This window comes from Aspergillus ochraceoroseus (assembly GCF_002846915.1).
Source record: "Aspergillus ochraceoroseus IBT 24754 chromosome Unknown P175scaffold_2, whole genome shotgun sequence".
NCBI lineage: Eukaryota > Fungi > Ascomycota > Eurotiomycetes > Eurotiales > Aspergillaceae > Aspergillus > Aspergillus ochraceoroseus.
The window spans coordinates 2,399,569-2,427,078 of NW_024468477.1; the positions used below are offsets into that span (position 1 = coordinate 2,399,569).

At 49.0% G+C, this 27,510-nt stretch overlaps 7 protein-coding genes across 7 annotated transcripts; 4 read left to right on the forward strand and 3 right to left on the reverse strand.

Moving 5' to 3' along the window:
- Positions 1-514: 514 nt before the first annotated feature.
- Positions 515-7,096, forward strand: P175DRAFT_0499511 (putative AMP binding domain protein). The gene is made up of 6 exons (XM_040896748.1): positions 515-756; positions 881-903; positions 1,057-4,796; positions 4,854-5,063; positions 5,120-5,723; positions 5,781-7,096. The coding sequence occupies exons 1-6, from the start codon at positions 697-699 to the stop codon at positions 6,676-6,678; spliced, it is 5,535 nt and encodes a 1,844-aa protein (XP_040754352.1). The 5' UTR covers positions 515-696; the 3' UTR covers positions 6,679-7,096.
- A 455-nt stretch (positions 7,097-7,551) lies between these two features.
- Positions 7,552-10,031, reverse strand: P175DRAFT_0499513 (2-isopropylmalate synthase). Its single transcript, XM_040896749.1, has 4 exons — positions 9,821-10,031; positions 9,617-9,761; positions 7,961-9,538; positions 7,552-7,871 (listed from the first exon to the last, which is right to left on the reverse strand). The coding sequence occupies exons 1-4, from the start codon at positions 9,826-9,828 to the stop codon at positions 7,668-7,670; spliced, it is 1,935 nt and encodes a 644-aa protein (XP_040754353.1). The 5' UTR covers positions 9,829-10,031; the 3' UTR covers positions 7,552-7,667.
- A 155-nt stretch (positions 10,032-10,186) lies between these two features.
- Positions 10,187-13,184, reverse strand: drs1 (putative ATP-dependent RNA helicase DRS1). The gene is made up of 2 exons (XM_040894559.1): positions 11,303-13,184; positions 10,187-11,238 (listed from the first exon to the last, which is right to left on the reverse strand). Exons 1-2 carry the CDS (start codon positions 13,070-13,072, stop codon positions 10,495-10,497), a joined length of 2,514 nt encoding a protein of 837 aa, XP_040754354.1. The 5' UTR covers positions 13,073-13,184; the 3' UTR covers positions 10,187-10,494.
- Positions 13,185-13,285: 101 nt separating this feature from the next.
- Positions 13,286-15,517, reverse strand: P175DRAFT_0543101 (GNAT family N-acetyltransferase). The gene is made up of 3 exons (XM_040900369.1): positions 15,231-15,517; positions 13,693-15,182; positions 13,286-13,645 (listed from the first exon to the last, which is right to left on the reverse strand). Exons 1-3 carry the CDS (start codon positions 15,459-15,461, stop codon positions 13,585-13,587), a joined length of 1,782 nt encoding a protein of 593 aa, XP_040754355.1. The 5' UTR covers positions 15,462-15,517; the 3' UTR covers positions 13,286-13,584.
- A 1,200-nt stretch (positions 15,518-16,717) lies between these two features.
- P175DRAFT_0474677 (uncharacterized protein) lies at positions 16,718-17,898 on the forward strand. The gene is made up of 6 exons (XM_040895214.1): positions 16,718-16,842; positions 16,897-17,005; positions 17,064-17,085; positions 17,140-17,285; positions 17,361-17,441; positions 17,536-17,898. Exons 1-6 carry the CDS (start codon positions 16,784-16,786, stop codon positions 17,665-17,667), a joined length of 549 nt encoding a protein of 182 aa, XP_040754356.1. The 5' UTR covers positions 16,718-16,783; the 3' UTR covers positions 17,668-17,898.
- Positions 17,899-18,718: 820 nt separating this feature from the next.
- Positions 18,719-24,063, forward strand: P175DRAFT_0474680 (putative gelsolin repeat protein). Its single transcript, XM_040895215.1, has 3 exons — positions 18,719-19,128; positions 19,281-23,643; positions 23,717-24,063. The coding sequence occupies exons 1-3, from the start codon at positions 18,966-18,968 to the stop codon at positions 23,958-23,960; spliced, it is 4,770 nt and encodes a 1,589-aa protein (XP_040754357.1). The 5' UTR covers positions 18,719-18,965; the 3' UTR covers positions 23,961-24,063.
- A 712-nt stretch (positions 24,064-24,775) lies between these two features.
- P175DRAFT_0431041 (D-arabinono-1,4-lactone oxidase) lies at positions 24,776-26,506 on the forward strand (the record flags this gene model as incomplete). Its single annotated transcript, XM_040893459.1, has 1 exon — positions 24,776-26,506. One exon carries the CDS (start codon positions 24,776-24,778, stop codon positions 26,504-26,506), a length of 1,731 nt encoding a protein of 576 aa, XP_040754358.1.
- Positions 26,507-27,510: the final 1,004 nt, after the last annotated feature.

The window sequence follows — 27,510 nt, forward strand, 5'->3', positions numbered from 1 at the left end:
ACGATATACCAAGCGATCCTCACGTGCACCCTCTGCACTGGAGTATCTTCACCTCCCAAATTCTAGCAGATCTAAGGTTTGTATTCAATTTGTATAATGCACATAATCTAGAGTAGAAATCCTATGTTTGGATACTCGGAGTAGAATTACCAAAAAAGACTCCATCATAACTGAGGCTGTGTCCGAACCCCACCAGACAAATCGTGTAGGTTCGTCATTAAGGTGATGCCATATTCTCCAGGCTACAGACAACTCTATCCCATTGACGGAAGGATCTTCATCTCCTCCAGCTCTTCCCAACTTCGGCCTTTCTAATTCTGTCTCTCGAGTTCATTCCATACCTACCCAGGAAACTCCTAGTCTCGCCGGTGTGGCGGTGTCTCTTCCCTGAGGCTTTTTATTGGCTCGTGCCCTGTACTAGAGAGTGTGTAGCCACGGCGGCAAGTGACGCTGTGGCTCCAGACGCGGAGAAAGAGACAGACACCTCGTGCGAGATTATCCCCAAAACTGACCATCTACCTCCGTTTTGCAAGGGGCCGCACAAGCTGGAGAAGTTGTCTTCTTTCCCTCCAGCGCCTCAACGAAGTCGCTCAACGGCCCTGCGATGAAGGCTTCATCTACCCCTAACCCCCCATCTACACGCTTATTAGAATTAAAGCCCCTCGCTTTGTCTCGAACTGGCACACCTTCGTGAACATGGCGGACGATAATCCCGAGCTCCAGGCCGCTCTGCAGCATCTGGATAGGGAATTAGAGGTATGGTCTTATTGTTCCTGCGCTGTCCCTGCAATACAACGCCCGGGTCTTATTACTATGATTATTACTATTATTATTATTATTATTTTCTTGCTGTGTCGCTAACATCCTATCTGGTTCTCAGGAGGGCGATATCACGGAGAAAGGGTAAGCAATCCTGTCGGAATCATAGCAAGTTTGCGTTTGGGTCGCTCGAACCACATACCCGAGCTGTCCTTTTTGTCTCAAAATCGATCAATTCCTTTAGAACCTACGAGCATCGATATGTTATAAGAGTCTTTGGAGCTGACGCCAGCAAAGTTATCACAAACGTCGCACCCTTCTTCTCTCGCAATTCCTGGGGTCAGGCATGGCCTTGGATTTCAACGCAGCCGGCTCAGTCGCCCCATCTACGTCCATCACTAGCTCTGTGAAACCTCCGCCAGCTATTCTCAATGTCCGACCACCAACGGCAGAATCCGCCACCCAAGGTGTACATTCCCACTCTTTCCCGGGCGGCTCCGACCATAGGCAAAGCAACGGAAACCTCGGGCATGATCGAAGAATAGGCGGGGACGCGCCACAGTTGTTTGATAGGGATGGCGGTTTGATGCCGCAGCATGATCGAATGCCTTCTGCATCCTCGTACGATTCTCTATTCCTTCCAAAGGCCCCGCCAGGCCCTCCCGTACAAGAAGACTCCAGGACAGCTACGTTGCTGAGCCAGAACTATGCATTCAGCCCTGGCGGGCCCCAGGATCATTTCGATGAATCGGCTGGTGCATCCGACGTGGTGCCTGGGGGAGTCTCACGACAGTCAACAATGCTGGAGTCACAACAAGGCTTCTTTTCCGACTTCGCAGGTCAACAACATGATGATTATAGGGATAGCTATGGTGGTGGCTTCCACCGCTATTCTCAATCTGATGCATTTTCTCCAACTGCAAACATGGCCCCGCCATTGATTCCTACTTCGGAATTGCCTCATGGCCCGGCAGTTGATCACCTATTACCATTAGAGCCCCGCGATATCCCATTCGCAGTAAATGATCCTCATGACAAGAATACACCTATGTCGAATTTTGACAACATTCCTACCGTTCTTAGACACCGTGCTCGAACCAACGGGAAGCAGCCCGCGTATTGGGTCCTGGATCAGAAAGGCAAGGAGATTGCATCCATTACTTGGGAGAAACTTGCGAGTCGTGCAGAGAAAGTTGCGCAGGTAATTCGTGATAAGAGTAATCTCTATCGTGGAGATCGAGTGGCTTTGGTCTACCGAGACTGGGAAGTTATAGAGTTTGCCGTCGCTTTAATGGGATGTTTTATAGCTGGGGTTGTCGCTGTTCCTATTAACAGCCTTGAGGACTATCAGAGTTTAAATCTGGTTCTCACTTCCACTCAGGCCCATCTCGCACTGACAACGGAGAACAATCTCAAGAGCTTCCAAAGAGATATCACGATCCAAAGGTTAAACTGGCCTAGAGGGGTAGAATGGTGGAAAACCAACGAGTTCGGAAGCTACAATCCGAAGAAGAAGGACGATACACCGCCACTAGTCGTTCCAGATCTTGCGTACATTGAATTTTCCCGTGCTCCCACGGGAGACTTGCGCGGAGTTGTTATGAGTCACCGAACGATTATGCATCAGATGGCTTGCCTTGGTGCTATGTTTGCCACCATACCCTCCTCAAGCAACTCAAGGCCAAGGGGGGAAACCATTATAACATACCTTGACCCAAGGCAGGGCATTGGTATGATTTTGGGGGTGCTACTCACTGTATACGGCGGCCACACCACTGTCTGGCTTGAGGACCGAGCTGTTGAAACTCCTGGTCTTTATGCTCACATTATTACCAAATATAGAGCTACCATCATGGCTGCCGATTACCCTGGATTGAAAATAACTGCATACAACTACCAGCAGGACCCAATGGCTACACGACATTACAAGAAGAATTCTGAACCCAACTTCGCGAGTGTTAAACTTTGCCTAATCGACACTCTTACCGTTGACCCGGAGTTCCACGAGGTACTTGCAGACAGATGGCTGAGGCCTATGAGGAATCCACGAGCCCGGGAAATTGTTGCACCAATGCTGTGTTTACCGGAGCACGGAGGCATGATAATCAGCGTTAGAGATTGGTTAGGCGGCGAGGAGCGGATGGGTTGTCCCCTGACGCATGAGATGGATCCCATTGAAACCCAGGAAGATAAGAAAGAAGAAAAGAAAGAAGAAAAGACCGAGAATACTGGGTTTGGAAGCAGTCTGTTGGGCGGTGGCTCACTTGCCCCAGCTCCACAGGAACATGGGAAGAATGAACTTGGAGAAGTGCTTCTCGATAAGGAAGCTCTGAAGAGCAACGAAATTGTGGTTTTGGCCATGGGTGAAGATGCGAGAAAATACGCCGCCACAATACCAAATGCTATTCGTGTTGGGTCGTTCGGCTACCCTATTCCGGACGCAACTTTGGCAGTTGTTGACCCCGAAACCAATCTACTTTGCACCTCTAATGTGGTTGGTGAAATTTGGATTGACTCACCCTCGCTCTCCGGCGGATTTTGGGCGTTACCGAAACATACAGAAGCAATTTTCCATGCAAGGCCCTACAAATTTGAGGAAGGCAATCCAACACCTATTCTTGTTGAGCCCGAGTTCTTGCGAACAGGTCTTCTCGGTTGTGTAATAGAGGGCAAGGTCTTTGTCCTAGGCCTATATGAAGATCGACTTCGACAGAAGGTAGAGTGGGTCGAGCACGGACAAGAAATTGTTGAACACCGTTACTTCTTTGTTCAACACATGGTTGTTAGCATTCTCAAGAATATTCCCAAGATCCATGACTGCACAGCCTTTGACGTGTTTGTCAATGAAGAACACCTTCCAATCGTTGTATTAGAATCATATGCAGCATCCACAGCACCAACAACCTCAGGCGGCCCCCCACGACAACTGGACTCAGCTCTCCTTGAATCTCTTGCAGAAAGGTGTATGGAAATTCTTTACCAGGAGCATCACCTGCGAGTGTTCTGTGTCCTCCTCACCGCTCCTAACACTCTGCCTCGTGTTATCAAGAATGGAAGACAAGAGATCGGCAATATGTTGTGCCGCAAAGACTTCGATGCAGGGTCCTTGCCATGTGTCCATGTCAAGTTCGGTGTTGGGCGATCAGTCATGAATCTTCCCATCGGTGTTGATCCTGTCGGAGGCATCTGGTCCCCCTTGGCCGTCATGTCTAGACAGGACCTGCTGACTTTACCAGATAAACAATATTCAGGTGTAGACTACCGTGACGTAGTTATGGATGATCGCACATCTACACCGCTTAACAATTTCTCCACCATCGTTGATCTACTACAATGGCGTGTCTCGCGCCAAGCAGAGGAGTTGGCTTACTGCACGATCGATGGTCGTGGGAAGGAAGGAAAGGGCATAACCTGGAAGAAGTTTGACTTGAAGGTTGCTGCTGTTGCGATGTACTTGAAGAACAAAGTCCTAGTTCGACCAGGCGACCATGTGATTTTGATGTACACACATTCCGAGGAATATGTCTACGCCGTTCTTGCCTGCTTCTGCCTAGGAGCAGTTGTCATCCCACTTGCTCCTATCGATCAGAACCGTCTTTCTGAGGATGCCCCTGCGTTCCTACACGTTGTCAGTGACTTTAAAGTGAAGGCTATCATTGTCAACAATGATGTGGACCATGTGATGCGACAGAAGCTTGTTTCTCAACATATCAAGCAGTCTGCACAGGTTCTCCGGATAGGTGTGCCAGCAATATATAATACCACAAAACCCTCGAAACAATCGCACGGATGCAAAGAACTTGGGTTTACCGTGAAGGAGGCATGGATAAAGGCGAGTCACCCAGCCTTGGTTTGGACATACTGGACACCAGATCAGCGCCGAATATCGGTTCAAATTGGCCATGACACCATCATGGGCATGTGCAAGGTGCAGAAGGAAACATGCCAAATGACTAGCTCGCGGCCAGTTCTTGGTAGTGTACGAAGTACCTTGGGTCTTGGGTTTCTGCATACCTGTTTGATGGGTATCTACGTTGGTAAGGAATATTCTCTTTTCAGACTCATTTACTTCGTGCTGAATTAACTTTCATTAGGGGCACCAACCTATCTCGTATCACCTGTTGATTTTGCTCAAAACCCCATGACGCTGTTCCTTGCGCTCTCCCGGTATAAGATTAAAGACACATATGCTACTAGCCAAATGTTGGACTACGCTATGAACACAATATCCGGGAAGGGATTCCAGCTCCAGGAATTAAAGAACCTGATGATTTCCGCGGAGGGCCGGCCAAGAGTGGATATTTGTAAGTCTACAACATTCACATTATGATGTCATTTTCTAACAGCACGCGATACCCAGACCAGAAAGTGCGCCTAAACTTTGCTGCCGCCAGCTTGGACCGGACGGCAATCAACATTGTCTACTCTCATGTTCTAAATCCTATGGTTGTCACAAGATCATATATGTGCATCGAACCCATTGAGCTGTGGCTGGAGCTTCGGTCCTTACGACGTGGAATGATTTGTCCAGTAGATCCGGATTCCGATCCAACCGCACTTCACGTTCAAGACTCGGGAATGGTCCCAGTAAACACCCAAATAGCTATTGTGAACCCAGAGACATGTGCACTATCCCAGGTTGGTGAATACGGCGAGATCTGGGTTCAATCAGACGCCTGCGCCACGTCATTCTACGGGTCCAGGCAAGAGTTTGATATGGAACGATTTAATGGCCGAATAGTGGATGGAGACCCCAACGTTGCCTTTGTGCGGACTGGAGATTTAGGTTTTCTCCACACAGTCACCAGGCCTATTGGTCCAGCGGGTCAGCCTGTCGAAATGCAAGTCCTGTTCGTCCTGGGAGGAATTGGAGAAACTTTTGAGGTCAATGGGTTGAATCATTTCCCTATGGACATTGAAAACTCCGTGGAGAGATGTCATCGTAACATTGTGACCGGTGGATGGTAAATATCCCAGACCAACCCTATATTAGGGCACTCTCACTAATACAAATTCTATAGTGCCGTGTTCCAGGCGGGTGGGTTGATTGTTGTGGTGGTGGAGGTTACAAGAAAGGCTTACCTAGCATCTCTCGTACCCGTCATTGTCAACGCGATTCTTAACGAACATCAAGTCGTTGCCGATATCGTTGCATTTGTCTCCCGTGGAGACTTCCCAAGGTCCCGATTGGGTGAAAAGCAGCGTGGTAAGGTATTGGCATCATGGGTGACTAGAAAACTGCGAACCATCGCGCAATTCAGTATTCGCGATGTAGAAGGACATGAGTTCTCGGCGGGAGCTAATCAACATCGCGCTAGTAAGAGCTCAAAACCGGGAAGTATCATGGGACACAGCGTGAGACGGTCCACTACTGTGTCTGAAAATGATCATCCTGTGCCTCTTTCGCCAACTCCAATCCTAGCGGAGAATACAGGAGAAGCATATATGCCTTCAGTCCACAGCCCTACCGGGACCATACCTGAAGGTGCTCCTTCGTCTGTTCCCTACATCACAGACCCGGCATCTCGGCCAGCAACATCCTCAACCAGCAACGGAAACCCTTACCTTCCAGGTAACGAACGCGCTACAATTTGCAATTCGGAGCACGGCTTCGATTTCGGAGACTTTGGAGTCCCAGCAAACACTGGGGCACCATATGAACCAACTATACCAGCTGTCACAGCTGAAAGCCTCCCTTATCGTAGCGCCGCTGACCATCGTACCTTCCCCAACTCACAGCAAGCCCAATTCAGCTCTATGCCTGGTAGCCAATTCCCCCAGCGGTCCGATTCCTACGTTGCGAAATCTGCCCCAGACACATCAGACGAAAGTCCCGGAGAATGGCCCCAGGAAGCCTTGTTATATCAATCTTCTTTGGAGGGAAACGGCCATGGAGCAGGTCGCCGTAACTTCCTATAGTTATGACAGGGGCATTTTTTATATCCGATTTAGTTTTGACTCGGCTCGACTTTTCTTTGCATAGCCTGATGAACCAATTTACCTTGTCTTTTTATTTTTTTTTTTTTTATTTTTTTACCCTCCCTTGTTCCCCGTCTACCCTGCTTATGTTTGACTTGATTCCATTCCTCCTTCCTTCCTTCCTTCCTTCCTTCCTCCCTCATCAGATCTCATCGCAGTGTGCTTTACCCAGCGGCATAGTAATAATGTCCAGGTTCGAAATCGATAAATCTCGCGAATTCTTTTTCTCCGATGATGAGGATGATGATGATGACGATGATGAATTGACACCTTTTCAATGTTTTGTACATCCATACCCAGCCTACTGTTATACACTTGTTATCTATAAAACCATGCAATAAAAGATTCTTTCCCTTCCTTCTTCTTCGACCATGTGATAATATAGTAATAATATAGTACAATAACACGATACACCAGTTAAATGGCTTCTCAAGAGTGAGTTAGGAATAATTTTCTTCAAATCAATCATGAAAAACAGTGACTTTTTTTTTTGGTTGGGATGAAACTGTGTTTTTGGGATGAGTGTATATATGGATATATATATATGTATGTATAGTCCGCAGCAGGTAAATTTCTTGACAAAGAAAACGACTCCATTACTATTAGTAGACGGGCCAAAAAAAAAAAAAAAAAAGAGACAAATTTGCAGGTCATATCTTTCATTCTGTACAATTGACTTTCCTTGTAAGGAGTGGTGGTGTTTCTTTATTTTTGGGCGGCTTTTTCTTTTCCCTTTTCCCGCTACTTTGTAGTAATCCTCGTATTTTAAGATGAGTTTTTTTTTTTTCTCTTTTTTGTCCAACATATGCACAGTTTAAAAAAAAAAAAAGGTCGAGGAAAATGGGGGGTAAGAAAAGAAAATATGGCCGAAAATGCGAGAAGACGTAGGTTGTTAAATGATACTTTTTAGCAGTGGGTTTTTGGATCATTTATTGGCTAGCAGCGGCCTTTTGTGTCAGGGCATCCAGGTCTACTACTGGTTGGGTTCCGGGATTGCCATTGGCGCCTTTAGCAGCGACTACTGCCTGATTGAAACCGTCGAGATTTTCCAGTGCTCTAAGGTCTTCGTCTGTCAGGGTGTTGGAGCGCAGAGGACGGAAAGGGGCGGGGGAGCCAGCGCGGCTGGTAAGGAACTAAACAGGGGGTTAGTTTACTTCATCTAGACTGAAAGGAACTCCCGTGGACATTAGGGACGGGGGAACAAAAAGAAAGGGCTTCTTACAGAGCTAGCAGCGCTCAGGAGGGCAATCAAACTGGCTTGGACAACATCCTGGTGGATACCAACACCCCAGACCTGTTCCTTGCTGCCCGTGGCAGTACACTGGATATATGTGGCGGCCTTGACATCTCTTCCCAGACCGATGGAGTGTTCCTTGTAGTCGACAACATCGAGGTCGATGCCCAGGGTGGCCAGGGCGTGCGCCAGGGAGGAGATCGCACCGGGACCGACACCGGTGATGGCGTGCTGCAATCCGTCGATTTCGACAATACCAGTGAAGCGACGCTTGAGGTTCTTGGTGTTGAGAGCCTTTCCGGGCTCAGGAGGAGCAGGGGATGTGGAGCGGTCGGTAGTGATGTTGTAGTCGACCAAGTTGAAGCGGGGGTTGGACTTGAGGTGGTAGGCTTCTTCGAAGAGGGTCACAATCTCGCTGGGGCGTAGCTCGCGGTTGACCTCTTCCGTTTGCTTCTGAACGATCCTGCTGAACTCGACCTGGAGGGCGCGCGGGAGATCCAGCTCCAAACTGCGCAGAATGATCCAGGCAGCACCACCCTTGCCACTCTGGGAGTTGACCCGAATAACGGCTTCGTAGGTTCTTCCGATGTCCTGAGGATCCAGGGGAAGGTAAGGAATTTCCCATTTGTCGTCATCGGTGGCACCAGCATCCTCGCGGAGCTTGAAGCCCTTCTTGATGGCATCCTGGTGACTGCCGCTGAATGCGCAGACAACCAGCTGACCGCCATAGGGCCATCGTTCGTTGACAGGGATTTTGTTGCTCTCCTCTACGACCTTGATGACGGCATTTATGTCGGAGAAATCGACCTTGGGGGAGATACCCTGAGTGTAGAGGTTGAGTGCCAGGGCAACGAGATCGACATTACCGGTTCTTTCACCGTTACCGAACAGAGTGCCTTCCACCCGCTGGGCACCGGCCATTTGGGCTAATTCGGCGGCGGCGATAGCACAGCCACGGTCGTTGTGAGGATGAACGGAAACCACATACTTCTCGCGCTCCGAGACGTGGCGGCAGAAATACTCGATCTGATCAGCGAAAACATTGGGTGTGGTCATTTCTACTGTGGCCGGGAGGTTGAAAATAATGGGGTCTTTCTCGGTGGGTTCCCAGGCGGCCTTGACGGCCTCGCAGACCTTGGCAGCGAATTCTGGCTCAGTGTCGGAGAAGGTCTCGGGGGAGAACTCGAAGTGCCATTCGGTGCCTGCGGTGGAGGGGTCGTCCTTGGTGATTGAACGTGCGTATTTAGTGCAACGGACAGCCATCTCCAAACTTTTTTCCTTATCCATTCCGAATATGATTCGGCGGAAACACGGGCTAGTAGCCAGGTAGATGTGCAGGATGGCCTTCTTTGCGCCCTTGAGGGAGTCTACGGTGCGACGGATCAAGTCTTCACGACAGGGGGAGAGAACCTGGAGCCAGACATCGTCGGGGACCAAGCCGGGGGTCTCGACCAGGCGACGGGTGAAATCGAAGTCGGTTTGGGAGGCAGAGGGGAAGGATACTTCGATTTCCTTGTATCCAATATCGACAAGCATCTTGAAGAAGCGGAGCTTTTGTTCTCCATCCTGTGATTGCGGGGATGTTTAGGGATAATGCCATTTGAAAAAAAAAAAAGGAATAGGAAATAGAAAATAGACAAATACCATAGGATCTGGCAGACTCTGGTTGCCATCTCTCAGGTCAGTGGCCAGCCACCGAGGAGGCTTGTCGATAACCTTATCGGGCCATTGGCGGTTGGGTAGATGAATAGGCTTGAACGGCCTGTATTTCTTGGAAGGATCTTTAAGCCTTTCCCGAGAAGATTAGTTGAAAGGAAGGTGGTATTGTTGGATAAGGGGTAAGCATACATGGGCATAGTGATTGGCGTCAGTGGTGGTGGAGAGCGGGCGAGAGAAGGAGGGGTAGTGGGGGAGAAGAAGGAGGGGGAAATAACGACAGAGAAGGATAAGGTTGAAAGGAGGGATAGAAGATGGAGAGAGATGAAGAAGAAGCTGGGGAGATTAAGATAGTGAAGCCAGCAATTGGCGCTGTATTTAAAAAGGGTGCCGTGAGTCACTTGTCACTGGTTCAAATGATGCATGAAGCCAGAATTGAAGGTTCGATTTTTTTTTTTTTCCAGCGATGCCGATGGCGGGATTACCTGATCTGACCATGATTTTCAATGCATTTCTACTGAGCTTTCTCTTTTCTTTTCTTTTGCCCCTCTCAATCTACTTTCTGGTAATATATTATAGATGATTTGGATTATAAGTCCTAGTAGAAGACGAGGATATTTGTATTTTGATGCTTCTTCTGGTCCCTTTCTGGTCTTTATCCAAACTTGCAACAACCCAAGAAACGTGACTCAGAACGCCGATAACGGAGCCACGAATGCCTGGGGCAGAATTAAGGCAGCACTGGTTCCGTGAATAGCCGATGAATTCCGCTCTTGGTTGCCTCTTTGGGTAATCGACATACCTCGCTATACCTTCATTTCCGGGATAAATGAATATCATCATATCCAAGATTTGGTATATACAATCTATTTCTTTCCCTTAAAAGTACCCTTCGCTTTGCCCGGTCCTGGCCTCTTCTTGCCATTACCCTTGCCCTTGCCCTTGCCCTGGGTCGGGTTCGGGTTCTCTCTCTCCGACTTGTTCTTTTTCCTCCCAAACCCTCCCTCCTGACGCATCCGTGCATCATCCAGACGCTTCTTATCCTTGTTACTCAATCTCGCTTTCTCCTTTTTCGAGCCTCCTGCGTCGGCCCCGTTCAGCGCCGTCGCCCCCAATTTGCGCGCAGCACGTTTCTCCTGCTCCGTTTCGAACCACGTCCGCTTGGGTCGTGATTTGATCTCCGCCTCGTGCTTGATTAGGTTCTCCCCCTTGGTTACCTGCATCTCCGCCTGGGCGAGTTGCTTCTGGAGCTTCTCTTCCTCGAGCACTTCGTCAATCTCATCCGCTAGATCCTCTGCCTTGTCAGCCCACTCGTCAGCAATCGCGACGTCAATCACCCGGCTGACAATCTTGGCGCCTTGTGCTTTCCCAGCCTTCACAGCGGCCTTGACGACCTTGCGGTCTGGTTCGGCTGCGATGGTACACGCTCGACCGGAGCGACCAGCACGGGCTGTTCGACCAACACGATGGACGTAGATTTCATGGCTCTGGGGAGCTTCGTAGTTGATGACGGTTTCGACTCCCTTGATATCCAGACCACGCGAGGCAAGATCCGTCGCAAGTAAGAAGTTCACTTTCCCATCTCGGAAGCTTTCTACGCTTTGGATACGCTGTAGGTTGTAATGGTTAGTTTATTGTTATCTTCTATGATTTGGGGGAGGGAATTAGTCATACCTGCTCCTGGCTCATACTACCGTGGAGCTCGGCGGCCTTCAACCCAACCAGCCCAAATATGATTCGAACTCGGTGAGCCTCACGCTTCTGGCGGAAGAAAACAATCACTCGGCCGGTGTAGAGCTCCTTGCAAAGGTGGAGTAGGTACCCTAGTCGCTTGTTCTCGCGGCCGGGTCGCAAGCGCACGAATTCTTGGACCAGTGTGACGGCAGTGTTCTTCTTCGAGTCAACCATCAACCGTACTGGGCGGTTAAGTCCAACGCGGATCAGTTTGTCGACGGAGTCTGTCATCGTAGCCGAAAACAGCATCGTTTGGCGGGACTTGGGGATGGTGGTCAGAATCTCGTTCAATTCGTCGGCGAAACCATCTTCCAGCATACGATCAGCCTCATCCAGAACCAGAATTTCCAGAGTGTCCACGGTGAAGCTTGCAGAGTTGCGCATGTGGTCGATAAAACGACCGGGGGTGGCGATGATAACATCGGGCCGTCTCTTGAGGATGTTCTCCTGTTCGCGAAGGCTGAAACCACCGACAAGCTGACAGAAGGTGATGTCAGTGTATGTTGCGAGCTTTGTAGCGACGTTATAACACTGCACTGCCAATTCACGAGTAGGCATGAGGATAGCAACACGACTGGTGGGGACCTTTCGGGGTCGGAAGAGCAGACGCTCGAGGATGGGCACGACGAAAGCAGCGGTTTTACCTGAACCGGTGACCGCACTACCAACAATATCCTTGCCGAGGAGAGCCACAGGGATTGTCTTTTGCTGAATGGGTGTGGGGTTGGTGAAGTTGACAGCGGCCAATCCGCGAAGGATAGGTCGAGACAGGTTGAAGTCTTGAAACGATCGTTTGGATGTGGTTGACGACTCGTCGGTCTTCTCTTCAGGTGCAAAGAAGGCTTTGCGCTTGGCCTCTTCTTCAGCATCCACATCGCTCTCGGCGTCTGACTCTCCTGAAGCGATATCGTCGGGGTGCTGAACCGGCGTTGCAACGGAGTCATTATCAGATGCGGCATCATCATCATAATCGTCGTCGTCGTCGCCGTCTTCCTCAGCGTCCTCGTCGTCTGCTCCCGAGTTCTCACTCTCGTCCTCACCATCAGCTCCCATACCAAACCCATCGGCCGCGAGCAATTCATCGTCATCGAAATCCACAGACATGCCTCCATCCGACTTGACATCATCATCGTCGTCGTCATCTGCTTCACTCTCCTCTTGAACCTTCTGGCTCTGCTTCTTTGCTTTCTTCTGCAGCTCGGCGTCCTTCTTCGCCTTCTTCCTCGAGATAATATCATCAATATCCACCGCCTTCTTATCACCTCTCTTCCTGCCCTCGTCATCCTCATTGCCCATTCCCCACCCATCAAATCCCTCTGTAACCTCATTCACAATACCACCAACATCGAACTCGAATTCCGAATCCAGAGCGCCATCGTCCTCCCCGGCATTGTGCTCGTCATCTTCCTCCTCTTCCTCCCCCTCTTCCTGATCATCTCCCTCCTCCTCCTCCTCCTCCTCAATTACAGCACCACTCTTCTGTTTCCCATTGCTCAATTGCCGTGGCTGCTGCTGCTGCTGCTTCTGCTTCTTATTCTTTCCCTTTTGTGCCTCCGCCGATTCTCTCTTGCGCTTTTTCGTTCCGGCAGAGGCAATTTCTTCCTCGCCGTTACCGTCCTCTTCGAGATCGTTGAACCGGTCGTTCTCGTCATCGGATAATGTCAGGACGAAATCGTCGTCTTTGGCGGATTTCCGCTTGTTGGGTGCCATTCTTCTGGCTGGGGGAAGCTACCTGGTGCTGAGGTAACTTTCTTCTTTATAAAATAGGAGATTTTTCAGAAATGAATGCTCCTAAAAGACCAGTCGACCCCCTTTGGTAAACCTCAGTCTATTTTATCTTTGAGGCTAGTTTTGTCAGGGAAAGAAAAAAAAAAAAGTTCAGCAGCAAGGCGGTGAGAAGAAAATTATCGGCATAAAAATTACCGCCTGGTGATATTTTCGCCCATCCAATTTAGGAATAGGAAGAAATGATGAACATTAGCGAGATCTGGAGTAAATATGAACTGGATCACTCTTCCCTTTCCATTCGCAAGATCCTGCTTTACTCTGTACAGTACAATGATAACTAGCCGCCCGCCCATATCCTGAATAACTTCGCTTGTTTTTCCTTATCGTCCCTGTTCCTAAACCACCATGCTCAATCTTCCCCAGGATTTTGCTCTTGTGTTTTCCCTCTACTTCGACCCAGCCTCTCGCATAAATGGCCCACTTCAGTAATTAGATCATTCCCAGTTGTTGCCATGTTGGTAGCCAACATTTCGAACAAGGTAGCTTGTATTAAGCCTGTCTGGGTTAGAAAAAGTTTCCACCCAAAGGGGCGGGCGACTTACAGCTTGCCGAACTTGACGCGCACTCCTTTAAGCAATCCCTGCTCCTCAAACTCACACGCTCTCTCCAGCCATTTCTTCACCCACTTGTATTCCGAGAGCTCCTTGTTTCCAATATAACTGAAAGCAAAAATGAGTCTTCCTAGTCGGCGCCGGCCGCCAGGATAGTATCCCCAGCGCTCGTCAGCGCTCGGTTTAAACGGACAACCCCCCTTCGGACTGTACGTGGGGTCACAGACTTCCACAAGCTTGTCGAGAAGGCATCTACCGATTCCCTGTTCCTTAAACTCAGGTCTCACAAAAATTTCTAGCTCAGCTGTGAAATTGCTTGCGGGTTGAGGACCACCGAAATCTGTTGCAAGTGCGTAGCCCAAGATTCGCTCAGTGTTTGGAGTGGATGCCCTGCGACAGTCGACAGCGACGATGAAGGGCAACTTTGCACTGCAGCAGCTTTGGATTCGTTGGAGAATGGAGTCGAAATCCAGATCCTCGATATAGGCACTGCATGTAGAGTTTTTCGCATACCAGTTGTGAATTTCCAGTAGTTCCACAACATCCTTTTGTTCTGCTGGCCGGAGGTAAATATTAGCCTTAGGGCTATTAGGGCTCTGGAGTGGCGGACTCTGTATTGCGTCTAGGTAGGCCTTACGTGCCAATTTTCTCCTATCTCTTTCCTCACATTCTGCGTTCTTATTGTGAATAGTGAGGTTGTGACAGTACCCTTCGGCATTTTCATACCAGTGAAGCCAAGTTTCTTCGTCGTTCATCTCAAGAAGAGTATTGTAATTACTCATATCTAGCACGAACATAGATCTCTCACCGTCCGCATGCGCTGTTCCATCGAAGAAGGTTGGATGATAAATATCAACGTAACATGGAAGGTCGATAGTAGTTTGTAACCAAGTCTGAAACCGTGAATGGTATGCGTCGTAATCCGGACAGGAGCGAGGATGAAACTCCCAGTCTGCGGGGGAGCCGTCTGTCCAGCTGTTCTCAGGCCTTTGCGAAGATTGGCCTTCATGGCACTCTAGTCTCTGGGATCCTTCTTTTGGGTAAGGCATTCGAAGCTTCGCTAGAATACGTTCATGCTCCTCGGTTGGTTTGGAGGAGAGCAGTAAATCTCCATTTTTAACAGTAGGGTAAACCGCGGGGCTTTGCTTGTACCAGACTTTACACAGCTGTATTGCGGCCCCAACTTCTTGTAAGCTTCCGTCTTTTATGCCATCAAGCGACATGCGTGAAAAGGTAGGAATGTCCTTGGTGTCTGACAGGTGTTTCTGGCTAACATGACGGGTCTTTGCAATCTCCTGGTACACAGCCGAGTTACGATCCGCCCCTGGACCATCTCTGCATTTGGTAAGAACTTCAGGGTTGGCCGTCGGGAGCCCATTGAAATGATTCAAATGGGCTTTCATCACTATTTCGCCTTGCATCCGCTTCAGCCAGTCCAGTTCCTCCTGCGTCAAAGGGTCCGGGAGTTTCGCCTTTGTTGACTTCGGTTCTAGTTTCTTCTTATTAGAGTGGGGATCGATATCAGCGACTTTATGTGAATTTCTATTCTCTTGCCCTGAACCTTGAGGAGCCTCGCTCTGCTTTCTATTGTGGGGTTCCTTTTGGTTTGAAGGTCCTAGAAATGATTCCGGACTCTGGCGAGGAAGATGCTTGCGAGGGCCTCGAGGAAATTCCGATCCGCGCATTGGCCTTGTGTTGCTAGCTCTATGTCTGCCGCGGCATCGTAGTAGGTTTTCGTCGGAGCCATCGCTTTCTGACATCTTAAAGAGCGTTGCTTGTTTATCTTCTGCTTTCTGTTAGCGGGCTAACTCTCGCCGGAGTGAAATCAGCACAGACTTACGGGACAAGGATATGTTCTGGGGTGACAAAGACAACATAGGCTTGATGCCACCTTCCTGTACCAGCTTTGGCTGTGATAGCTCGGGAGATTTGTTACTGTGTAAAGGAGATGCAAGATCCTTCGCTACGACAGATCTCGGTTGTGTTAAACCTTTTGAAAGGTTGTGACCGGGCGAGTATTCCATTCCCTTGTTCGGAGGTTTGTTTCTAAGAGGATGGGAACTGTCAGGAGTAGGCGAAGGAATATTCGAGTCAACGACACTGGAAAAGATTGGGTGACTAGGAAAAGTTGAAGATATGAGATTATTTGTTTGCTTGCGAGTATTTTGTGTTGGAAGAGCTGGCGAACAGTCTGCGATCCCTTTGGAGGGAGAAGACATCCATCCTTGAGTAATTGTGGTTGGAGTATTGACTCCACCAGATGGGTTATGCTCCTTTAAACACGGAAGACGCTTAGCAGTCTCGGGGATATCTTTCATCTTGATAGATGTTGCGCCAGGGACTACCTTGGAGTGGGTGTTGTTAGGAGCTTGAGAGGCATCTCTTGGGAGCGGACTCTTGTACTGCTGGGAGAACTGGCTATTGTTTAGCAAGTTCTCTTTTGCTAATTTAATCTTCTCCCAAACATCTGGGCTATCGCAATTGCTTTTTTCTTCCATTGTTGGATTCTGTCAACAAATGCCGGGTAGAATTCCTAAAATGCACAAGAATAGTCAGAATGCCTCTTCTCTTGCCCACGATAAGTCTGCATACTCTGTCACACTTACCTTGAAAAGATTATGGAAGGATGGCAGACATCTGGGATGTGCAAGAGGATGAGTAGTCCACAATCCTAATGAAAGATTTGGAAGAATGGATGGGGTGGTTAGGCTGGTATATGAGGAGAGTAAGCTATTTCTCAAGAGATCTTTGGTGTTTCTGGGCTGGCAGTGAACAGCTCTTGGAATAAACGAGGAAGGAGATTCTGCTCTATTACACTCTAAGAACCACAACCCAGATCCTACTATAGTAAATAAAAGGAAGGAAGGAATATCAGCATTGAAAAAATGTCAAATATTAAGCGAGAGATGCTGTATGCTATCATTTGCCAAATACTGACTTGACCCTTTTTTTTATCTATACAACGCTTCTTAGGTAGGTAAACCTGCCTGTCGTTTCCCCACCACAAAACCATGCAATCAAACCCACCAACCACAACCACCACCACAACCACCAAGGTAAACCAGACAGAGCTACTACCAGGATGCTCTCTATATTGAGGAAAGCCAGGTTAAAGGATAAGGAGATGCGAATATTGATGCTGTACGGTCCTCCCAGCTTCCGACTTTCTAATCGATTTGCTGACAGCAATTCAAGTGGCCTGGACAACGCTGGAAAAACGACGATTGTCAAACAGATCATGAGGGAAGATGTCACGACCGTGAGTCCAACATTAGGATTTATCATCAAGACCATAGACTTCGCGGGGTAATTACTGAGTGACCTCGAATCTTTTATCGTCGAAAGGAAGAGCTGATTTTGCTTGCAGATACAGGTTGAATATCTGTAAGAGTTCTTTCGAGGTGAACAAGTTGGTCCCCCGTTAATGCTTTTTCTTAGGGGACGTTGGAGGCCAGAAAACACTACGATCATACTGGAAAAATTACTTTGAAAAAACCGATACTCTTGTCTGGGTTGTAGATGCGACCGATCGATTAAGAGTCAATGACTGTCGCGAGGAGCTTGCTGGTCTTCTCCTGGAGGAGGTACGGAGATTCTCCCACCCACTTGGAAAAAGTTTTGTCAAGTTTCAACAAGCTAACTGACTGTTTCCTGAACAGCGTCTGATGGGGGCAAGTCTTTTGGTTTTTCTGAATAAAACCGATGTAGAGGGGTGCATGTCTGAAACTGAAGTTCGGGAAGTAAGTGTTCTTTTTTTTCTGTGCCCACTCTGCACCGGTTCTCGGGACGACAGACACCCTTCCGGCTTCCAAACCCATTCTAACCCTGCTACAGCGGCTTTGCTTAGATGCGATTAAAACTCATAAATGGACTATATTGCCATGTAGCGCAATGACAGGCGCGAATCTTCATGAGGGTTTAGATTGGATAGTACAGGATGCGAAGGACCGACTTTTCCTTTACTAACTGTGGTTTCTTTGTGTTATATATATATAGGCTTACCTGTGTAGGATGCCGGGGTTATAATTAACGACCTGATGAATTTTAGATCGCCGGATTTTTATATCTTTTGCCCTTTTGCTGGGGTAGATTTTGGGGGGGACATACGGAGTACATCCTACTCCGTTACTTATAAGGGTAAATCAAAAGCCCACTAAGGAAGATAGACTTTACCACTGCAAAATTTGTACCTGTTCCCAAAGTGAGATTTTGAAAGTTATCTGGTCCATGGTACGCCAAAAGGAGTCCGTAGGTTATACTGTTATTAACCCCAATACATCGCTAACTCGTGAACGACTCCAAGATCTAATTCGCTTTTCTTTGTTCATTAGACAGGCGTGATTTAGTTAGCACTTTATCGAGATTAATTTCGAGTTACTCCGTCGTCTGTACCTAATAGGTAGTAGTTCAGAACACACTAATATACTCACTCCACTTGGTTCATGGTGTACTCCGTAAATAGTTTTCTGGGTGTAGCAACTTCAAAACAAATCCTTTTTTGGCTGGAATTTTGGTGAATATTATAATAAATATAGAGACTAGATGGGAGAGGAAACCAAACCTCATCATTAATTAGCATGAAGACCATAAGAGATTTCAGAATCACTATCGAGCTCCTACCTCGATCTGTAGTCCCGACTCGACGGTCAGTCAGTAGTAGTTGATTCGAAGTTGGAACGAACTAACTGGTGGGGACTCTGAACAAGTTCCAACTTCCAACACCAGCTGAAGTGCCCTCATTTCTCATCCAAGGAGAATCATAATCCTAATTCTGGTCTGGTTTAAGAGAGAACTAGTCCAGGGTATTGCATGGGTATATATAACTATTTCCTATATATATAATATATTCCCTTCCACTAACAAATCTGCATGACACTCCCAGGTACATACACAAATACACGTACACACACACACACACACATTACCACACACCACCACACACATAATCACACACCACACACCACACCACTCACTGGCATTACACGGACACGCTCTCTCTTATTGCCTCTCTTTAACCCTTCCCACTTTCTGTCTCTCTATTTTGAATCCTACATAATCAATCATCCCTCGGTTCGGATTGCTACATTTATTTTGCCTGGGGGAGGGGGGTTATTGTTTTATTTTCTCTCCCTTTCTTTCTTGCTTGTTTTTCAGTCTTCTCTTTTTTTCTTCTATCCCCTCCTTGACAATCTGATATTTTTTTTCCGGCTTTTCCCTGACTTGCTTCCTTGCCGGTGTCTAGCACCAGTGACAAGGTGGTGGTCATGACTTCTACGGTCCAAGTGGATGGGAATGAGGATGTGAACGAATTCCTTCAGCGTATTCGCGAACTAGGCGAGAAACACGACAACAAGGATGATGAACGCACCAAGAAATTGGAAGAGGAGATTCTACAGGGTCGCAAAGAGAGACAGGCCCGGAGAGCTGGTATTTTCAACTCCCCTCTACTTCTCCTCGTTCCGCTCCACGCCTTCTTTCTTTGCCTGGATTGGGTTTCTTTCACCTGCCATGAAAATAATTTGTCCGCTTCCTTTGTCTTCCTGAAAGCTAATCACCGTCTTCTTCGGAATCTAATGTAGAGCGAGCCCGCTCGATATCGCCAACCAAAGATTCCTCTCCTCTCCTAGATCCCGCTCGACTAAGCATTTCGTCGTTGAGTCACCGGGCCCTTGACCCTCCAGAACAGCTCGCGCCATCACCCCAAACGCCAATCCACCACGACATTCACAACAAGCAAATTTTAGCTCGGGATGAAGCTCATGCATCTGCGGAAGGTAGCCCAGCGGGGTCGAGGTTAGATGGACCCGAGCCGGAGATGTTCCCGAAAGTTCCTTCACCCTTGTTACGGAGCAGAGCTGGAACTTTGTCTTGGCAGCAACGACCGTCATCTCGAGACCGTACTGCCAATCGTCCCTTTCTTCCGGGTTCTCCTTCACGCGATGGCCGCTTCAGGGCGATGTCGGCTGCTTCAAATGATGAACATGCAGTGATGCGCAGTCCGCTTGCTTCATTGCCTCCGTCAAGAGAACCGTCCTTCCTGGGCGAAACAGAGGGAGATGCTAGTCGCTTGCAAAAGACGAGCGTGGAGGAGGATTCGAAACACGTGCCTACTAATAATGTTCCGCTTATAGGGACCGGAAACGAAGTAGTACCCTCTGCAGAATTGGAAAACGAAAACGAACATCAAGATGCCACTGAAGAACAATCCCGCTCTCCATCGAGAGCTAGCTCGACATGTGCGGACGGTAGCTTGGGAAACCGATACTCAAGCATCTCTTCTGTTTCTACACCCACGGGTCTTGGTTCCCCAATACCTTTGTCTAACACCCAAAAATTTGAGCCTCCAAAACTCGACGACGGCTCTGACGGCCAGGTCTCGTTACCTCCGTCTCCACGACGACTTTCCCCAGAGCGTTCCACGTCACCGACAAAAGGTCTTGGCGGGTTTGTCCAAAGTGCGATGATGAAACGTTCGGACAGCATATCTAAGCGATGGAGCGCTCAACTACCGTCAGGTCTTAGCCGGGGTAGTCCATTTGCCAGCAACCGTAACAGCTTTGCTGCACCATCCCATAGCGAGATCCCCTCCATGTCGTCAATCTCTAGGCTCAGCCGCGAAGGCTCCGCCTTGTCACTTCACAGACCCAATTCTAGTCATAGTGAAGCCACAATCGTCCATCCAGCGAAGGATGAGGATCGTCCGGCTACTCCTACGGGCCAGGGAAGCAGTGAAAACACTGGTAGACCGTCCCTAAATCTTCATGAGCGATCTGCGAGTACTGCAAGCGTGGATCAACCCAAGGATTCCACATCGGTGCCCTCAACTCCTCCTGTCTCAAGAACCATGGACCCGAGGAGGTGGAGTCCCACTAAATCTACCTGGCTGGAGAGTGCATTAAATCGCCCGGAATCCCCAAGGCATAAAAGGAATCCTTCGCAACAAACATCGTGGGCCAAGGATAGACAATCTAGAGGTAGTGTGGATTTGGGTCGCCGAAGCAGTTTCAAAGAAGTTACCCCTGTGGGCCTTCTACGAACGGCACTTCCCGGGAGCCATGGCAGCAAGTCAAGCATTTCGGGAATACCCGATGTGTTCAGCCCCCAGGATGCTGAACAGCCCCAAGAGGACTCCCCGACAGAGCCGAAGACTGCCCCCAAGAAGATTGACCCGCCACTAGAGGATGTTATCCCGGAAATTCCCCCTCCCACAGCGGAAACAACGGTGGAACTTGTCGAAGATGACACAGCACGAGAAGATCCCCCGACTTCTTCATCGCCGGCAACCAAGTTAACTCCTATCGATGTACCCCTTGCATCTTCTCGTGAACCAATCCGTGATCCTCTCCTCGATCGACCTAAACCTCAATCGCCTGTCATTGATTTTCGATCAAACCTAAGGAAGCGGGAAATTGTAAAGGACCAGTCGACTAAAGAAGAGCCTGAATTCAAAAACGTCTTTGGAAAATTGAAAAAAACCGAAACGGCAACTTATGTTGCGCCGGATGCGCTTAAAGAAAACATCCTTAGGGGCAAGGCATCGCTTAATGCAACCGGGGGTCCAAAAAGGTCGCAAAGGACCGACGAGCTCAAAGAGAGTATTCTTAAACAGAGGGAATCTATGAAAACCGGTGGGGCCTCGCCGCGGCGCAATACAGCTGGGGAGAGTGACGCACCTCCCCAGATAGTCCCAGAAGCTATTGCAAAGCGGAATAACCTGACCAAGTCCAGCAGTGTTAAAACCAATTCCTCACCTGATGTGACCCAGTTGCCTTCCCCTGGTGAGATCAGCACACCGGACAGCCCACACAGTAGCCTCATTTCTTCCTTTGATGACGAGCACACCGAGGCCTCCCCGCCTACGCAAAACCATCCTGAGATGCAAACCTTCAATACAGATGACGATCAAGGGAAGGATTTTGATTTTGAATTACCCAGTGATGGGGCTAATAAGAATGAACCTGATCCCATGAGCATGGAAGATCAGTCGAGAGAGCTTGAGCTGAATAAAATGGAAGACGAATCCACACAAAAGGCCATTGAACCGGTGCGTGTTTTGCTATCGGGGGATGTCGCGCAGGCTGTAACTATGCCAGCTCTAAAGCAAGGTCACGTTACTAAACGTAGCCTCGCAGGCCGAATAAACCCTGCTTTAGCGAATATCATATCTCGAGGCCCACCGGCTCCGGTGAATGGACCCAAGACACAGGTTCCTGAAGTCAGTTCCGGGGGTGATACTTTAACCTCGCAAAGTTCCTCGTCGACTCCTGCCCTATCTCACATGACGAAAGCCCGTGCAAGAGGACCGAAAAGGCGTCCCCCCAAGGTTGCTACTTCGATAGTTGAGAAACCGAGCTCAAAAAATGAAACGATCCCTCTGAAAACGCCACCGTGTTCCCTCGAGGCCGATACCTCGGTAACTAGCTTCTCGCCGATTGACCCTCCGAAAACATCAGGCGCTTGGCCCCTCCCTGATACATATATCGACTCACAGGCTACCTCAGAACCCGCCCCCCCGGCTAGCAGGAAACCCACCGTGTTCAATAAGAGCTTACCGCAACTACCTAGAGAAGTCCCGAGTCCCGGTTTGGTCCCTTCTACGCCACTAGACAATCCTGCGCAAACACTGAGAAAGAAAACATATGAGGATGAGAATAGATGGGAGCCTCCAGCCAAGCTCGCCTTCACTCCCTCACGATCGACAACATCGCCATCTAGCCCTCTTGGTGGCCAACCACGAAGCCCAATCGTTCACTACTCTTCCCCATCTCCTTCTCCACTCAGGACCAACCTTAAAGAAAACCAGACCCGCCTTTCCCCGAAGGTGACCGGTGTGAGTAGCCTTCTTACTGGGTCCAGGGAATCGTCACCTTTCCGAAAATCCTTGCCTTTGCCTCCCGTGCCTCCCAAAGGGCCGAGCTCCAGCGCTGATCAATTGTCATCGCCCAGATCATCGGCCTCGCTGGTGCCCCAGGCTGACGAGTCCCTAGAAGCTATTTCCAGGTTCTTTACGACATTCCCAAGCTCGAGTGATCGCGTCAATATCGACCCACAGTTAATGCTGACGGAAAAACGTGACCATTCTAAAATCAGAACCCTGAAAAAGCAAATATGGGAAATCACTGGGGATGGGAAGAGACAGGATCTCCCTGTCAACCAAGAGTACATTCTCTACGAAGGGGCAATGTATCTGTGTGTTCACTCCTTTGAAGCTGGTGGCAGTGTACGGTCCGCAGTCCATCTTTGGTGTGGTGATGATGTGTGGGACGGAGCGGTAGAAGACGCCCTCAGCTTCTCGCGAAGGGTTGCGAGAGACAATGGCTGCAAGCTGGAGGTAATAAAGCAAGGCAAAGAACCTGCCGGTTTCATTCAAGCTCTTGGTGGAATCCTCATCACGCGCCGTGGGTCAAGCTCTCGCTCAAGCTCATCCGCCATTTTTATGCTCTGCGGCCGGAAGCATCTGGGTCAAATGGTTTTTGACGAGGTTGATTATTCACCGCGCAATCTATGTACGGGGTACCCTTTCGTAATATCTGCCATGTTCGGAACGGTCTACCTATGGAAAGGGAAAGGAAGTTCTGCTGAAGAGATCGGCGCCGCTCGTCTGATTGGCATGGATCTCGGACTAACGGGGGAGTTCGAAGAAGTGGCCGAAGGAGACGAACCCGAAAGCTTCTTTGAGGTTTTCCCTCAGCATACGGAGACGGGGGATTATATGTGCTCTGGTCACTGGTTGTCGAAACCGACGCATGAGCACTTCCGCCTGCGACTCCTTCGCGTCGACCATGAACTTGGGCAGCGGACCGTATTTTGGATGCGACGACCAGGCTCGTCCTCTCCCGTGATTCGCCCCAACGATACGGTTCAAGAGGTGGAGCCCTTTTGTCAGAAGGACCTCTCAGCAAAGGGCATCTACATTCTCGACACTTTCTTCGAAATCTATGTGTGAGTATTTACATCTATCAACAATTTCTGTTACAACCCTTAGAATACCCGAACTGATTCCACTCGTTTCTAGGATTGTGGGAGAGCAAGCATCAAACCGGCCTGCGGAATTTGCTTCGGCCGTAGTCTTTGCACACGAGTACGGGATCCTAGCTGCCTCGCTTCAGGATCGACCTTTCATTCCGAAGAGCTTTGTTTCTCTGGGTGGACCTCCGGAATCTTGCCGCGGTGCGTTTCGTAAGTGGAAGCAGCGTCCTTTGCAAAAACCTCCGCAGGTGTTTCCTTTGAACGCAGCCATTGATGCGATTCGGTCTTAACCATGAACTTTTGTATCATCTCTGTCTTTGCATTTTCATGGTTCATTTCTAGACATTGGCCTTTTATTTCATATTCCCCCCCCCCCCCCCCAACCCCCTATTTTGCGGTTTTCTCGCTGTTTATAGACAAGTTTTTTTCTTTTCTTTTTCTCTTTTTCCCAACTATGCATAAGGGCTGTATGGCGGTGGTGTTTATTTAGTTGCCCTTCAACAGGTGGTGGGTGCATTATCCAAGGAGCCTGGGACGGGATGAAATTTGGTTGCAACTTCCTTGTATGTGTTTCTGGAGTTACCTTTCTTTTCATGTGCTATTTTATGTTATCTCAAGGACACATTATATATTGTTATTAGTTGCTTGCATGCATGCGATTTCGAGGTGTACGGCTAGACTCTAGACTTTCTAGAGTAAGGTCGGGTCCGTATGAAGCCAAAGTGGCTATTTCCACCATTTAACCACAGCCCTTCGGGATGCGATCGGCTTTCTTCGTTTCTGTTTGAAGAATCATATTTGGATATCTCCATCTCGGGGGCCTGAAGGTAGTCTCAGATTTGAGTGTACAGGTACTGTATATGTAACTCGCTTCTGTAAATGGCCCGATCCGACCCACCGCATGAGGATTCGCCATCGATGGAACTATCAATCAATCCACCATCGCTCATTCTTCATTCATTCCCTAATACTCTCTTCTCCCTTCCTCATCATGTCTTGATTTAATAATAGACTGCGATTATCTTCTTATGAGAGAGACTGTTTGCACTTTCTGATTTATAGCAGCAGAGTATTTTTGTTTTTGCCTTTTTTTTTTTTTCTCACCATGGACCCCGCGATCCTTCGTGAAGTCTCCCTACATGACCCCGCGGTCCCTTTCCGTACGGTCACTGGCCATTTGCATCACACCTGGGCCAGAACGTTCTTCTCGCGTCCCGAACTGTATATCCAGCCTCAAACGATTGCGGAGATCCAGAAAGTTGTGAATGTTGCCCGTCGGTGTCGTCGTCGTCTCGTGGTCGTCGGTAGTGGTCACTCGCCTTCCGATCTGACTTGTACCTCGTCCTGGCTGGTCAATCTGGACGGTTTCAACCGCGTGTTGGATGTTTCGCAAGAAACCAAGGTTATTACGGTGGAGGCTGGGATTCGATTGAGGGATCTAGGCGCAGAGTTGGAAAAGCATGGGTTGACCCTGGGGAATTTGGGCAGCATCGATAGTCAGTCGGTTGCGGGAGTTATCGCGACGGGCACACATGGAAGTTCACTGCAGCATGGACTGATCTCGGAAAATATTATTTCACTGACCTTGATGCTGGCCAACGGACAACTGGTGCGCTGCAGTGGGACGAGTAACCAGGCGCTGTTCCGCGCGGCGCTCATCTCTCTGGGCGCGCTGGGAATCGTCGTCGAGGTCACTTTGCAGGCTGAACCGACGTTCAAGATTTCCTGGACGCAGACACGGCGTCACCTCTCCAGCGTTCTGGATGACTGGTCGTCTGGGTTATGGACTTCTCACGAATTTGTTCGCGTCTGGTGGATGCCGTATCAAAAGAGTGCGATCGTTTGGCATGCCGACAAGACTGACTTGCCCCTCCAGGCGCCGCCAAAGACCTTCTATGGGGAGAATCTGGGCTACCATATTTATCATAACTTGCTAGCCCTATCGAACTATTTCCCCCGGATTCTCCCTTGGGTGGAATGGCTCGTTTTCGGTCTTCAATATGGATTCCGGGCCGAAAAGACAGTAACGAAGGCAGTGGAGCCAGCCCGAACGGGACTCCTGATGAACTGCCTTTACTCGCAATTTGTCAACGAGTGGGCGCTGCCTTTGGAAAAAGGCCCCGAGGCCATCACGAGATTGTCAGCCTGGCTGCATGGCGATCTGGAAACCGCGCGTATCCCTTTCCCGGTGGAGGGAGTGTGGGTCCATTGCCCCGTTGAAGTGAGAGTCTCGGATTCTACACGTAACGGGAAACCTCGTCCGTTCCTCGACCCTACATGCTCTGATGGGCCGACTTTGTACCTTAATGCAACTCTCTACCGTCCCTATCTCCGAGACCCGCCTTGCAAGGACCGGTATTACGAGGCGTTTGAGTGGCTTATGCGAGAGATGGGTGCGAGGCCACATTGGGCGAAGAATTTCCAAACAACAGCCTCAGAGATCTGCAAGCTATACGGGAATGACATGGATGAGTGGCTAAAGGTACGCCAGGATGTGGATGGGGATGGCATGTTCCTTGGCGAGTGGCATTATCGCAACCTTGTCTTGTCTGGTGACGAAGGTGCGTCGGCGTCAACAGAACCCAAACCCCTTTGCATGCTGGAACGCGAAAAGACTCGTCGCCGAATAAATATACAAGGATCTGGTGATGGTATTGAATGGATCGGAGATAAACGATGGGAGACGATAGACGAGACTACTTCCCAGTTGGCTCCAGAGAATAACAGTCAAGGTGGCTTGTGGGAGATAACGAGCCCAAGTACCCCAGCAACAGTGACTAGTGAAGAAAGTTTCGACCTCCTCGCATCCAGGATTATTCCTGATCACCGCTTGTGAGGGATAAGAGGCGCATCTAAGAGGAACATCTGAAAAGTAGCAAACAATCGGTGGTCCTTGCGACCTCTGGATGGCTAGTTGAACTGCCCAGGCCCTGTACTTTACTGTATTTCCATATCATTTTCTTTTCTCCCCCCCCCCCCCCCCCTCTTTGTTTTTTTATTTGTTTCCTTGTTTTAACTGGAGTTGGAAGTGTCCGCCTCGCACGCTCGATGGAAACTCTGGTCCACGGGCTTCCCCCCATTTTCACCCATTATAGTCATAGGAAAGCTGAAAATTGATCCCGGAGTTATCGCACTCCGGATCGATTATCTGTCTTATAATTAGCTCGTTGACCCAACTGTTCGAGTCTCCGGGATGAGAAGACGAAAGACGGATTTTTATTAGGTGATCGTTGCTCTGGCGTCTCAACCAACTCCAGAGGGGGAGCATCTTGACTGTCTTTTCACGGCATCTGCAAGGCGACGCTGCTGTTATGATATGATTCGATCTTGGCAATATGTTTGTGACCAAGCCCAGATTGATATGACATGACGATTTGCACCCACGGGTGAGCTAAATATGTCAATAATGGAGTCCGAATTGTCCATAGCTTTACGAGTATGCACATATCATGCTGTTCAACCATCCAACTTGGTTGTCTATGCTCATATACATTTATCAACGAGAGATTATCTGGCCTGATGTTATCTGCATCTAAGCATCAGCACAGTCATTCTCCAAAGCACAGACGAGCCAGGATCTTGTTATGGAATTTGAGACCTAACCTGAACTCGCCATTGAACAAGGGTACGGTAGAGGCCCCTCTTCTTCCCCCCCTAATTCGAGTAAATTGGCTGGTTCGACCCCAGACCTTTGGTGGAATCAAATCATGTAATTTGATGCTATGCAAGCGATGCCAGGATGCCGTCCTAGTCGACGCAAAGGAAAGGATCGAAAGAAGAATCAATGAAGTTCATCATGAGACCCTATCTTTTGCGTGTTAGAAGGCTTCTCGAATCCCT